This window comes from Peromyscus maniculatus, chromosome 20 (genome assembly GCF_049852395.1).
Source record: "Peromyscus maniculatus bairdii isolate BWxNUB_F1_BW_parent chromosome 20, HU_Pman_BW_mat_3.1, whole genome shotgun sequence".
In the NCBI taxonomy this organism is placed as follows: domain Eukaryota; kingdom Metazoa; phylum Chordata; class Mammalia; order Rodentia; family Cricetidae; genus Peromyscus; species Peromyscus maniculatus.
Genome location: NC_134871.1, coordinates 48,472,110 through 48,486,527, shown reverse-complemented (window position 1 = coordinate 48,486,527; position 14,418 = coordinate 48,472,110). Strand labels below are relative to the sequence as shown.

At 59.3% G+C, this 14,418-nt stretch overlaps 1 protein-coding gene across 1 annotated transcript; it reads left to right on the top strand.

Annotated features, from left to right (window-relative positions):
- Window positions 1-3,533: 3,533 nt before the first annotated feature.
- Sox10 (SRY-box transcription factor 10) lies at window positions 3,534-12,860 on the top strand. The gene is made up of 4 exons (XM_006979136.4): window positions 3,534-3,646; window positions 4,117-4,625; window positions 8,823-9,091; window positions 11,056-12,860. Exons 2-4 carry the CDS (start codon window positions 4,195-4,197, stop codon window positions 11,757-11,759), a joined length of 1,404 nt encoding a protein of 467 aa, XP_006979198.1. The 5' UTR covers window positions 3,534-3,646; window positions 4,117-4,194; the 3' UTR covers window positions 11,760-12,860.
- The last annotated feature ends 1,558 nt before the right edge of the window (window positions 12,861-14,418 follow it).

The following is a 14,418-nucleotide window of genomic DNA, read 5'->3' as shown; positions in this document are numbered from 1 at the left end:
TCTCTGGCTCAGAGTCCAAGTGCCATCCGTTCTTCTTAGAGATTTTGGATCTGACAGGGGGTCCCTCCCAGTCTTGGAGCTCCAGGGACCCCTTGAAGAAAACCCAAGTCTGCCAAGGGAATTACAAAAATAAAGTATGCCTGCCTCTCCTTCCCAGAAATTCATTCAAAATGAACCAGAATCTGACATTTTGAATCTGAGTCAACATTAGTTTTAATTCCACACAGCTGATGTGGTGGTGCACACCTATAATCCTAGCTCCTTGGGAGGCTGAGGCCGGGGAATAGAGAATTCAGAGCCAACTGGGGCTGCATAGTGAGACTTCTGTACATGATTCCAGGCGTGAGACCAGCCCCAAGCAAATGCCAGGAAACAAACCTGTCAGGAATGCAGAACCTCAGGCCCCTCACGACTGAAAAGCATCGAGCTAGCCCCCCCAGGACCCAGGGCAGCAGAAACACAGACCTGGACACAAATGAGAGGGATCAGGGATTCCAGGTGTGGCCTATACCTCTGTGATCAGAAGTGGTAAATGCCTTCCCTGTGTCCCCTCATCTTATCCCTGGTCACCATACAGGAAAACTGAACCTGAGACAAAGGCTCAAACTTTCTGGAGCCATCCTAATGCCTCAAGGCTCCTGGTTCTGCCAAACAACAGGCCTCCACCCTCTGTATATCCTCCAAGGCAGGGACGGATGGCATTCCTCTGCCATGTGACAGATGAGGGGCCTGGGCTCGGGGTTGGGGATCATGGGTGAAGCCTGCTGCTGGGCAGGGCAGCGCCCCAAAGAAGAAGTGTTAAAGGTTACTGTTGACCTGAAGTGATTCGGCCGGGCAGCAGGCTTCCAGTCTGACTGAAAGATTTCAGGTCCCTCCCAAGGGCTATCTTTTGGGGGAACTTGGGACCATTGCAAAGGAACATGAACTGGACCCAGGAAGCTCCTGATTGGCAGGAAGCCTGGATTCCACCACACTCAGGCCTTGGCCCTCTGCTGGGGAGCAATACACCAGCACCACCCCTTACCCATGGTGGGGAGGAGCCCTCTTCTCAGGGCAGCTTTGATAGGGTGTCGGGCATGGGGTCACAAGCATCCCTGGGATAGGGTCGGGAAGGGAGAGAAAACAGCCCCTCCCCTCTAGCTACCAGCTGGGAAAGAAGCAGATGGTAGCCCTGGCCCTCCTGGCCACCCTGACATCTCCAAGGCCTGATGTCTTCAGCAGGGACCCTCCCTCCCCCACTTTCCTAATTCCCTCGCTCTGTAGAGAAAATGGGGCCTTTACCTGCTGGAGAAAACTGGGTCCCTAAGGCCTAAACTGAGGCAGAAGGCACTCTGATTGCCAGCCTGTTGCTCACAGATGTTCACAGGGGGAATCCCTCCTCCCCCCCCCCCCCCCAGAGGCCTGGCTACCTCAGCAGCATCTCTCAGCAGGTCGGGAGGCAGGGTCCAACCAAGCCAAGCACTCAGGAGAACCTGTGTGCAGGGACGAGGAAGAGACAGAGAGGGAGCACAAACCAGGTGTAGCCAGCTGTACAGCCCCCCCCACACACACACACCCCTTCCTGGCGGCTGAGCCCAAGAGGGTGGTGGCAGGAACTACAGAGGGCAGCGGCTGTGAGACCACCCCCCTACACACCCGGCTTCCTATGATCCTGGGCTCACGCCCCCCACAGTACTCCTCCATGCCCCAGGGGTCTCAGGCTCAGCCACAGACAGAGAGACCTTTCCCTCCAAGAGGAGGGACCAAAGGGTGGAGGGATGAACAGGGACCCACCGGGAGAGAGATGCCAGGCAGGCGGGCGGGCGGGCAGCGGGCGGACGGTGGAGACCGCTGCAGGGGAGCCGGGACACGACTGGCTGGATGCTCTGTAGCTCAGTCCCTCTGTCCATCCAAGGCGGCTTCTCTCCGGGCGGTTCTGAGGCCGGGCGGGCGCTGTTAAAAAGCTTTTTATGTGTGTGTGTGTTAATCACATGATTGCCGTTCACCTGTATTTCGAACAAAGACAGCTCACTGTTTCAAGGCCCCGAACAAGAGTCTGGGCACAGGGAAGAGAAGGGAGGCGGGGGGAGGAGGGTTGGCAGCGCCGGGGGTGGCGTCGAGGAAAACTGGGGGGAGATTGTCCAAGGCCAGCGAGCGAGAGAAAGAGAAAACCCTTATCAAACTCCTAATTCACTGGGCTCTGCAGCCCCAGACACACTGGCCCAATTGTCTGGCTGGTGGTGTGTGCGCAAGCATGTGTGAGTGTGTGTTACCAATGTCTGCCACCCCCTCGACATGCCTTTACCCTGTGTGACTATCCCATTGTGTCCCACTATCCACCCTGGGGCCTTCCCGATCCTGAGGCCTTGGTTCTCCAGACCCCAGTTCCAGCCCGACTCCAGACAGTACCTGTTCGGTGTGGGCCTAGGGCCTTGCCCAGTGAAGAGGGACAGAGGAGCCACACATGGTCAGTGGTGTGGCCCAGGCTCCTCTGCCCCTCTGTGGGCACCCCAGTTCTGCCTAGCCACTTCACCAGGAAGGGCTGCCTTCACTGGGAAGAGAAAAGGGACACCCGATGCCTGGGGAGGTGTGACCCAGGACAGGAGCAAGGGGACAGGGCCCTGGGGCGATGGACAGGAAGAACAAAGGGTAGGTGTGAGGGGCAGAGAAAAGGGGGTCAGAGCCAGGGCAGTCGGTTCCTTTCTCAGTGTGGGACACGGAGGGACTTCATGACAGCCAGGGCTGGGACTCTTTCGTCCTTTCCCTTTCCCAGGAGAGGAAGAGCCCGGCCTGGGAGTGAGACCCCGAATTCCTCCTTGTCCTTCTTGAAGATGACCCTCACCCACCCCACCTCAGCCTCCTGTGTCTCTACCCTGGACCAGTCCAGCCTTCTGGATGCTGGCATCGGGAGAGAAGGGATCGTGGATTGAAGCGGGTATGTGTCCTGGGCAAAGGTAGTTCAGCTGCTGCCCTCCCCGTCAGAGAGGGCAGGAGAGGCTGACAGAGTGCGGCCATGTGGCCGCGGTACCTGGCACACAGTGGGACTCAGGAGGATTTCTTCCATTAAGCAACACAGGCGGCCACCCTTTCAGGTTAGCGGCTTTCCTCGCTTTCCCCTCTAGTCCCTTTGTCAACAGCCCCTGCCGCTACCTGAGGCAGAGGTCTAGGGTCCCAGGCAACAGGTTCTGACTGCGCCACCTGCCTCTGTCCCTTCCCAGACGTAAAACGCCCCAACTCTCACACCAGCCGCCCCAACCCAAGCTTAGTCCAGGGAGACGGGCCTAGGCAGCAGTGCGGGCAGGGCTGGGGGGGGGGGGGCTGGGCAGAGTGGAGGCGTCCTGGGTGTTGGGGATGAAGACCGCGCCGGAGGCTCCACCTTCTGCCCTTCCCTCCCTCCTTTCCCCCCTCCCCTCCCCCTCCTTCCTTCCCCAGCCGTCTGCAGCGGCTCAGTCGCTCAGTCAGTCTCGGGCTGTCCAGCCAGGGTGTTTGGTGGTGAGGATTCAGGCTCCGTCCAGACGAGGCCGTGGCCTGAGGCTTAGGGCCCCCCAGCCCCTCCCTCCCAGTCCATCAGCGTCACCCCCCCAGCCCCGAGCTGGACCGCACACCTTGGGACACGGTTTTCCACTTCCTCAGGACGAGCCCCAGACTGGAGGAGAGGTCGGAGGAGGTGAGTGCGTACTGCTGCTCCCCTGTGTCCGGACTGCCAACAAGGGGCCTGGGTTCCCCCCAATTTGGGGTGGGAGAGGCTGACACCCCACAGGCAGGCAGGCACCCCCCCACCCATCTTCCCTAGACTGTCAGGGCAGACGAGGGGAAGGAGAGTTGTGAGAAAAGGTGGGAAATTCCAGGGGCCCGGATTAGAGTCGAATAAAGGGTCCGTTTTTCTTCCTTTCCATCAACAAACCTCCACCCAAGAGGAGGTTTAAGGAAAAAACCCACCCACACCTAGAGACGGTTGGGATCAGGGGGTGGGAAGACGTGGAGGCGGGACGCACCCACTGAGGGTCTGGCATGTGCTGGGGCCCAGGCCCAAGTGGGTTTAGTGCGCGCAAGGAGGGCCGCCACCTCGGGGCTACGTCCGCGTCCAGCCTGGGGTGGCGCACAGCGCCCCTCCATCGCGCCCTCCTTCTTGTCCAGGTGGGCGTTGGGCTCTTCGCGAGGACCCCGGCGGCGGGCCTGGGGGAGGCGGCCGAAGCGGCGGCGGCCGGGAGCGACATGGCCGAGGAACAGGACCTATCCGAGGTGGAGCTGAGCCCCGTGGGCTCGGAGGAGCCCCGCTGCCTGTCCCCTGGCAGCGCGCCGTCGCTGGGACCCGACGGCGGCGGCGGCGGCTCCGGCCTGCGAGCCAGCCCGGGGCCCGGCGAACTGGGCAAGGTCAAGAAGGAACAGCAGGACGGCGGCGAAACAGACGATGACAAGTTCCCCGTGTGCATCCGCGAGGCGGTCAGCCAGGTGCTCAGCGGCTACGACTGGACGCTGGTGCCCATGCCCGTGCGTGTCAACGGCGCCAGCAAGAGCAAGCCGCACGTCAAGCGGCCCATGAACGCCTTCATGGTGTGGGCACAGGCGGCGCGCAGGAAGCTGGCCGACCAATACCCGCACCTCCACAATGCGGAGCTCAGCAAGACGCTGGGCAAGCTTTGGAGGTGAGCCCCGCCCCGCCACAGCCCCGCAGGCCCTAGCCTCGCGGGCATTAGGGCTAGCCTGGGGGCCCCAGAGTAGGATCGCCCGGGGCCCCTCTCCTAGGGGTGGCCAGCCATCTCTTTAGAAGACCAACATTTGAGACCTTGCCCACCCATCTACCCAGAGTGCTCTCGTGGGGGGGCTCCTCTGGCGGCTCACCCTGGAACTCAGAACCCCAGCGGCCGAGGCTGGGCCTCCCCATCCTGGGAGGGAGGGCGGGGAGGCGCCCCCTCGTGGTTGGAATTCTGCGGGTGGTGGGCAGGGGAGACAGCATGGTGGGGCGCTCTGATGACCTCCACTCAGTCCCATAGTCACGCACTTAGGGTGCCGCTGCCACCCGTGTCAGGGGTCTGGAGAATGTGGGAGACTGGGAGAGAACGGGTCTAGCTGTAGATGCTGCGGAACTGAAAACAGCCAGCTGGAGAGCTTGAGGGGAGGAGGGATGGCGGGGAAAACAAGGACCGGAGAGAAAGCGGGGTACGGAGAACTTTGTTCCCTGCTACCACAGGGTCTCCTGTTCCAGCTGCCCTGGGAGACCTTCCCGACCCCAGGCTCTAGACCGAGGGCTTCTTTATTTCCCAGGAGAGGGCACACAAAAAGAGGCCGGAGCCACCGAGCGGCTCGCTCCTTTTCACTCTCTCTCCAGCTTTGGCGCCATCTTACCTCCCTGGGCTCCACCCAATGGTTGAGCAACCTCTTCTTCCCCAAGCTCAAGAAGTGGAGCGGAGCACCCTAGCCAGGAGGAAGCCTGCTTCCTGCCAGGGTCCCTCAGAGCCCCAGGCTGCCTAGGCTGCTGGCCTCAGACTCTGCGGCCACGTTTTCCCCAGGGTGCAGATTTGACCCCTGTGCTCACCTGGCCAGTTGCAGATGTGTGGCGCACCCTGACACACTGCGGGCACCCTAGGCCAGGCCCAAAAGGGAACAAGGGCTCCAGCAGATGCTACCCTGCTGGGGTCACCTGATCCCCACTAGCCGGTCCAAGAGACGGGCCCAAGAGAGACACACTACTTAGGTCAGTCGGCGGCGGCGGCAGAGTCCAGTCCCCAATCCTTGTCAGAGGTTAGCCCCACATTCTCCCTAGTAACAGTGGGGAGTCACACTTCACTCTCTGGAGTGGTGGGGGGGTGGGCGGAGAACAGGAGAACGGAGCACTGGAGGAGACTTGGGGTCTGTTAGAGGAGTCGGCTCCTTCCACTTTGCTGGTCTGGTATGAAGACCCAAGGCTTGAAGTAGTTAGGAGAAGGCGCCATCAGTTCCCTAAGAACAGAGTGCTCAGCTAGCAGCTTCCTGGCCTGCACTTGCCATGTGCTTGCTGAAGGCCTGGCACCCCCACCCCACCCCACCCCCCACCACCCCCACCCCGCCTCGTGGGCTCTCAGCTCAGACCAGGCAATAGCTGGATGGCCAGCTGCTATGAGCCCAGAGCCCAGCTCTGCTCAGGAAAAGCGGTGGCAGCTAGCTCCTTTGTCCAAGGTCGGTCTGGGCCTGTAACAGCAGTGAGAGGTGGCAGACCCCCACTCTCCCACCACCAAGAGTTTCTGGAGTCCCTCCGCGGCCCCTGTCCCAGTTCCCGCTCTAGAACCCTTGATTTAGTCCCCTTCGGGCAGACTCGTCTCTGGCTGCCACCTGGCACAGGGAAGGCAGGAGAGCCCAGAGGGCCGAGGACCCAGCCCCAGGGATGGTAAAACAATACCAAGGAGCCAAGACTGTGTCAACAGGTGGTAGCTACCAGGGCCCTGGATGGGGGTCCTCAGGGACACTGGAATGTGGGCTGGGCTGGCCAGTTGCTCCAAGGGTCCGAACACGCTTTTCCCAAGCTCGTGACTCCAAGAACATCAGGAGCGTGGACGGTTGGGCAGAAAGAACTGGAAAACAGCCTAAAACACAGACCGAGGAGAGCTGTGTCTAAATCTAGGATCAATGCGTTTGAACACGGGTCCTGGGTGGCCCTGTGAGCACCTGGCACACTGACCTCGGCTGCCATCTGGGGAGGAACCATTACATGCAGACGCATGGGATGCTGGGTGCTGTTTAACCTGTGTGGAAAGTACAGTCTGAGCCGGGAAACTGGGACTGGGTTGCGGCTAAGCTCCTCCTATAGAGGCTCATTGGCCTCTCCTGCCCCGGGACGCCCAGGCTCTTGCTCAGTTGTTGGCCTGACAGAGGACACATATCACAGCAGCCAGTGTCCTACCAGGAGCTGCCCACTGGGCTGGGAACCAGCCTCCCTTCTCCATCCACCGTTGCAAAGCAAGAGGCCGGTGGGAAGAAAAGGAGCGAGTGAGGACTGAGCTGGTGTGTGTGTGTGTGTGTGTGTGTGTGTGTGTGTGTGTGTGTGTGTGGCGGGGGACAGTGGAGGAGGACAGCCCTGAGCCTGAGGACTTGTGTAGAGAGTGAAGGCTGGCTGTGGGGGTGGGGTGGGGTGGGGTGGGGTGGATGAGGAGACCTGCACAGCATTGGCGGAGCGGGGTTAAGATTGGAGCTGGCACTGCACGGCACCCCCCCCCCAGGTTTCTGTTAGGGCTCATCGGGTCCAGTGCGGCTTGGTGGGGAGGTGATGGTAGGATCCAGTGTCGACCTTCCTGCACTTCTGATATGTGTGGCCCTCTCCCACATTCCTTGCCATTTTCTTGGTGATTTCTGGTTGCCAGCCGGGCAGGGGACACTGAGAAGGGTAGGGGAAAGTATCCAGTGTCACCGGCCACTCCAGGAGCATCTGTGCGGGGGGGGGGGGGGGGGGGGGGGGAGGGGAGGGGGGGGGAATGCTAGCAGAACCCCACCACCCTGCTTTGTGGTTCTTTTTAAGGCCTAGCCTTGGGGTCTCTATCTATGCGGAAAGTGCATTGACCTAATGGAGTCTGGCTCAGCTGGAGGGTCCTTTGGGGAATTCTGGGAGGGTGCAGGGCAGAGCAGGCGGCTAAGCTGCCAAGGAATGTTGCTGCGGCCTAGAAGGTGCCTGGCATAACCAGCCCGGAGAGTGGGTTTGGTCTTCCGTTGCCTAGGAGAAGAGGGCACCAATTAGGTGTACAGGAGGGGACCTTACAGTGGACTAGTGGTCCCTGTGTCTGGAGTCCCTGGGTCTGTTCTTTCCCCTACCCTGACTTCCTTACCCAGGGGCAGGCAAGTCCCGGTACCCTCCATCCTCCAACCTTGACCTTGAACCTGGTGTCGGATGGGTGGGGCACTGACAGGGGGGCTTCTCCATGTCGTGGGCTGGCCTCAGTCTGTCCCGGCGTCTGGGAAGAGACCCAAGATTTCTCTACCCTCTGTCACTCCCGGATCCCAGATAGGGAGTGACATCTAGAACAACTCTCGGTGCCACCACACGGAAATGTCACCAATCATTTTTCTAGAGTTGAGGATCCACCCTTTTTTTTTTCTTCTTCTTCTCTTTTTTGGTTTTTCAAGACAGGGTTTCTCTGTAGCTTTGGAGCCTATCCTGGACTAGCTCTGTAGACCAGGCTGGCCTTGAACTCACAGAGATCCACCTGCCTCTGCCTCACGAGGGCTGGGATGAGGATCCACCCTTGGGCTTGCCTGTGTACCTCTTCCTCAAGCACCATTAGAGTAGTGCCTATTTTCTCTAGGTCCCTCCCTCCCGAGGCCCAGGCACTTCATATATATATATGAATATATAAATATTTCTGGTGACCACACACCCAGGTGAAGTAGATGTTATCATCCTCGTTTTGTAGGTGAAGACTCGGACTCAGAGAAGTAACTTGTGCAGAGTCTGGCACCCAGCTAGTAAGTAGCAGAGACTGGGTTCCTCCGCAGCCATCTGCTCCTGCCCACACGCCTCCAGGGCATGAGCCAGAGGGCTCACCCTTCGATGAGGTGGCCAGCTCTTCTTGCATACAGCTGTAGGACCAGGAACGTTTCCCTCTCCTTGAACTGACGCCTGCCCCTCGTAACTCCTTTTTGGCCACATGCTCAGAGGCTGGCCCCTGGTGCCCTCTAGCCACTGAGAGGTAGGGGATAGAGATCACAACCACCTCAGGCTGGGGCTCCTTGGTCTGGCATTTTCTGGGCGCTAACCTTAGGGCACAGCCCTGCCTTGGCCCTGCCCTCCGGGCTCCCCATCCCAGGAACGAAACTCAGAGGGAAGCGCATCTGGGTGCTTCAACACTCACGCTGGCTCTGGTGTCCTCCACCCCCAGGCTGCTGAACGAGAGTGACAAACGCCCCTTCATCGAGGAGGCTGAGCGGCTCCGGATGCAACATAAGAAGGACCATCCAGACTACAAGTACCAACCTCGGCGGCGGAAGAATGGGAAGGCGGCCCAGGGGGATGCAGAATGCCCGGGCGGGGAGGCTGAGCAAGGAGGGGCTGCCGCCATCCAGGCTCACTACAAGAGTGCCCACCTGGACCACCGGCACCCGGAAGAAGGTTCTCCCATGTCAGACGGGAACCCAGAGCACCCCTCCGGTGAGTGCTGGGTTGGGAGCTACCAGCGTGCTGTTTGCAGAGCTGCTGTGGGGCTGGGAGAAGCCAGGCTGTGGAGAGTTGGGATCTGGGAAGGGTTGGCCGGGGTGCAGTTCCCCTAGCTGGAGGACAGAAACCACTCCTGGGGAATCTGGTAGCTTATAGTTAGGCAAGGTGTCTAGGGCTGCCAGAGGGTACGTGATGCTGGGCATGGAGGCCATGCCGTGAGAAAACACCACGGCAGCTACTGGGAAAGGGCAGAGGGGTGCTTTTGAGAAAAGAGTGACCAAAAAACAAACAAAAAGACAGGTGGTGGTGGTGCACACCTTTAATCCCAGCAGAGGCAGAGACAGAGGCAGGTGGGTCTCTGAGTTCGAGGCCAACCTAGTCTACAGAGTGAGTTCCAGGACAGCCAGGGCTCTGCAGAGAAGCCCTGTCTGGAAAAACCAGAGGGTGGGGACCAACCACGGCCCATTCATATTTAATTCTCATTAAGGATATGAGTTGACGCCGAGCACTCACAGTGTGCCAGGCACAGGGTGGTTGCCTTGTGTGTCCTGATTCCTCCCACCAACCAATCAGCCCGAAATGGGATGGCGGGGGGGGTGTCAGCAACTCAGATCACTGTCGTCCCATAGATGAGGAGACAGAAAAAGTAGCTTGCTCCACAGATGAGGTCTGAGCCCAGGTGGTGGGACTCCAGGATGTGGGGTTGGCTCTGTGGAGGATGCCTCCTTTGTGTTCCTCATGAGCAAAGTGCCAATGTGACAGGCAGAGAGAGAGAGAGCCGAGAGCCCTGCCATCAGAAGACAAGGCAAGTCCTACTTTGTGTCGGGCACTGGAGAGGACACCGGGAGCCCACCAAGAGAAGCCCGTGATCCCTGCTCAGGAGCCTACAGTCTAGAGGGATGGGATGGAGTGAATGAGGTACAGGAAGAAACTAGCATAGGAGAAGCCTCTTCAGGACTCAGGAGGCAGGATCTATCTGTCCGGGAAACGTCCAGCTCCAGACGTAATCGAGGAGGGCTCCCCAACACGCGGTATCTAGGCTCTCTGGCTCATCTCTGCTCTACTGACACACTGCTTAAAAGAAGGTTTGCCCGGGGTCACACAGTGAATGGCAGAGCCCGAATTCAAGCCTTGGTAGGTCTTCGGAAGTTCGGAGCCCCTGGCTAATGAAGGACTGGACTCTACCTCCAGTGTGAGGGTGAAGGCGCAATCTGACCCTGGCGGCTTCTAGCCTTGTTATACTGCAATGCCATGGATTGGTTTCTCTGTGATGGGACGCTCAGTCTAGTCACCTTCCTTACATATAATCTCATCATCAGAGCCTCTGGGACATTCAGATGCACTTAATGAGGTTTCCCCCAAATCCCTGGGACGGCAGATGGCTTCCTTCTCTGGTCTCCTCAGTCCTTTGCATGTCCCGTCACACAGCACCTACTGCTGGACAGCCTTGTGGGGGCTCTTATCTCTCCATGGCTGCAAGCTTTGGGAGACAGGGCCCGATTTTATTTCCATTTCTCCCTAGCATCCGGCACACTGCCTGGCACTTAGCATTGGCTGAGATGTGTGGATGAGAGAATGTTAACAGGCAGAGAAGAGGGGACCGGTTATCTAAGTGCCCCCTTGAGCGAGGGCCAGCAGGGCAGGGAGTAGCTAGGCTTGAGGTCGCACTGAAGAGGGCACAGTGCTGTTTGGAGGAGGTAAGAGATAACAGCCCAAAGTGGGCAGGGCAGGCGGGGCTAGGCAGGGAGTGACCAAGAGACGTCAACAGTGCTCTGAAGAGCAGGCAGGGTCTGGGACAATGGCCCAGCATGACCCAGTCAGGTCAGCCATTAGGCAGCATGTCAGGGAAGCTGGTCTCAGAGGTCAGCAGCCTGCTGCCTGGAGGTGGGCCATGAGGCCTCCTAGGGCCCATTTGCCTCTCACCTGCTCATTCTTGCTCCCCCACCTCTCCTATCCAGGCCAGAGCCATGGCCCTCCCACCCCTCCAACCACCCCAAAGACAGAGCTGCAGTCCGGCAAGGCAGACCCCAAAAGGGATGGGCGCTCCCTGGGGGAGGGCGGGAAGCCCCACATCGACTTCGGCAACGTGGACATCGGGGAGATCAGCCACGAGGTAATGTCCAACATGGAGACCTTCGATGTGACTGAGCTGGACCAATACCTGCCACCCAACGGGCACCCAGGCCACGTGGGTAGCTACTCAGCAGCTGGCTACGGGCTGGGCAGTGCCCTGGCTGTGGCCAGTGGACACTCTGCCTGGATCTCCAAGCCACCGGGTGTGGCTCTGCCCACGGTCTCGCCCCCTGGTGTGGATGCCAAAACCCAGGTGAAGACAGAGACCACAGGCCCCCAGGGACCCCCACACTACACTGACCAGCCGTCCACTTCCCAGATCGCCTACACCTCCCTCAGTCTGCCCCACTACGGCTCCGCCTTCCCCTCCATCTCCCGCCCCCAGTTCGACTATTCTGACCATCAGCCCTCAGGACCCTACTATGGCCACGCAGGCCAGGCTTCCGGCCTCTACTCAGCCTTTTCCTACATGGGGCCCTCCCAGCGGCCCCTCTATACGGCCATCTCTGACCCCAGCCCCTCAGGGCCCCAGTCCCACAGTCCCACACACTGGGAGCAGCCAGTATATACGACTCTGTCCCGACCTTAGAGGGGGCCGTCCCCACCGGTCCCCACCTGGCCCCAGGGCCCCTCCCCCCAGCCTGTGTGCCCTGCTCCCCATCAGCCTCAGGCCTGGCCGCGAAGGAGGCTGCAGAGGCTGGCGGCGGCAGCAGGGAGGTCTCTGCCAGCTCCTGCCCTGATGACCTCCACCCACCCTGGCTCTGGAGGCCCAGTCCTGACTGAGCTGGCAGAGGAGGAAGAGTTTGGTGGCTGGCCCAGACTGAGGGTGAGGGGCCACTCACCCCTAGAAATGACCCTCTATCCCAGGACCTGAGAAGTCCTGCTCACTCCTTCAGGGAGGTCGGAAGCCTTAGGGTGGGAGACCTCACTCCTGTTTCCTCCTTAGAGAGGAAGGGGTTCAAAGGCCCGTGTATCACTGTGTCACGGTGCCTAAGAGCTAGGCTTCCCAGGGACCTGCCTCAAAGCCTGGAGCTGGCTCTGTCCTGTCCCTAAGGACTCGCTGAGGGCAGCTTTGAACAGCTTTGTGGGGAGCAGGCTGGGATACTCGATGGACGCTCTGATCCCTTCAATGCCCCCTCCTCACCTGAACGCAGGAAGGAACTGGCAGAGGCCCTCAGATCCGATCCTGTGTCAATAACCTCATCCCTTGTCTAACTGAGGAGATCCCCTGTGCTTCCCCACCACCTCCCACACCTCAAGGCCCACCCCAAGTGAGGAGGAGGCAGGGGCTCCGGGAAAGAGCCAGGGGCAATTCACCCAGCCTTCCTCTGCCTCCTGACGGTCAGCCCCGTGTCCCCAGGCCCAGAGTTAGCACTGCCCCAGGCCCTAAGTCCCAGAGCCCAGCACCCAGGCTGCTGGCAGCAGGCTGGACACTAAAACCCCGGCCATGTACATGCCCCCCTTGCCCTGCGCCCTTCGCTCCAGCGATGCCTTAATAAAGTACGTAGCTCCGTCTCCCCAGCTCGTTCTGCAGCCCAGTCCACATGTAACACATCGCTGCCCTTATTTATCTGGATAGTCGCCACGCTCCTGCCCCTCCTCTAGCTACTCCAGCCCCCATTAACTTGCATTAAGCACTCCAAGTAATAAAATCAAAACTTCCGGTCGCCTGCTTGGTGGCCTGACCTGGCCTGTCTCTTGGTCTCTTACCCACAAACCTGTACTTCTTCAAAGGCTTTCTGGAAGCAGCCAGGAGAGTGCAAAGGTGAGCCGTTTCTAGGATCTTTGTCCCCTGACCTGGGGATGGTGGTGGGACCCAGGACAGCCAGCCTCCCGATGGGCGGGCTCGTACCCAGGGACGAAGGCCTCAGAAGGGAGCCACACACAGGGGCCACCCATTCTTCTCGGGTCCAGCTCTGACTCACTCTCTTCTGCTCCGCTCACTATTGCCGCTCTGCTCCTGGGACAGGGGAGTCGTCTGCCAGGAACTCAAGGGACAGCTATTCAAAGGGGGCAGTGGGCTGGGCTCGCTCCTGAGGTGAGCGGTCAGGCCTGGTTCCATAGGATGCATGGATGGCCTTCTGTGGCTACAACTTCTCCACCCATCACCTCCCCCAGTCCACAGAAACGTCACACACACACACACACACACACACACACACACACACACACACACACACACACGAGCGAGCGAGCCCATGCCAGCAGCAGCCCATTTGTGTCTAAACCAAGCAGCCCCATTCATGTGTGCTCCCCGAGTTTGTCTTCAGTGGGGGCCATGACCTATGCCACTGCCAAGCTCACACCTCCGCTGGGTTTGCCAGGGGTGTGCATCCTTTAGGCCTCCGAGGGAGTGGCATCATGGCCCGATGCTTTGGGAAGCCGGTGCCCAGAACCCCTTTCCAAGCTCTTCTGTTCCACATCATCCCTTCATCTCCATCAATCCTTGAAGCCTGATACAGGAAACCCCGGCTCTTAACATTGGCTGATGCAGGGTCAGACCACCCAAACTACACAGCAGCTGTTTTTGTTTCTTATTGGCCTTTAATACATCTTTACCTGTTGGATGTGACTTGTTGCTCCGCCTCTATTAAATCTTGGGGCCTAGCTTTCCCTGAGCTAAGTCCAGGTATATGCATCTACATATCTGAGCATCTGATAAAGGCCGAGAGGAAAGAGGGAGGGCCTTGCATACGCCACTGAGCGCCCTCCTCCTCAGCCCTCCTCCTCACACATGCACTGTGTCCTTCACCCATCACAGGGGTCAGGAGACTGCCGATTCCTGGGGGAAACCAAGGGCCAGTGACCTGAGGCATTCCCTAGACCTACCAGAGCAGGAACCATAGGAAAGCTTTATTTGATTTGCCAATACTGACTTTTAAGACCCTCCCCTGGTTGCAAGTTTTCATCTTAGGATGCCAGCACTGTCAGATATGAGACCACCTCATGCCAACCTTTCATGCTGACACTCACTTGCCCCTCTACTGAAAAAACAGGACATCTCTGTCCACTTCCAGTCTATGTACTGCTCCTGCTCGATGGGCAACTGTAGACAGCTGGCAGGACAGAGGGGCCCCATCAGGAGGGGGGCCCTGCTACCTCCTGAGATGACCACGTAATCACTATTGGTATCGGCAGCGGGAAATGGAGGCCAGCGGGCTGTCCACACCCCTTGGACAGGTTTGGATGTGCTCCGGGACAGCCGCGGCTCCAGAGCCAGGTGTTTTTAAATGACCTTAAACCTAAGG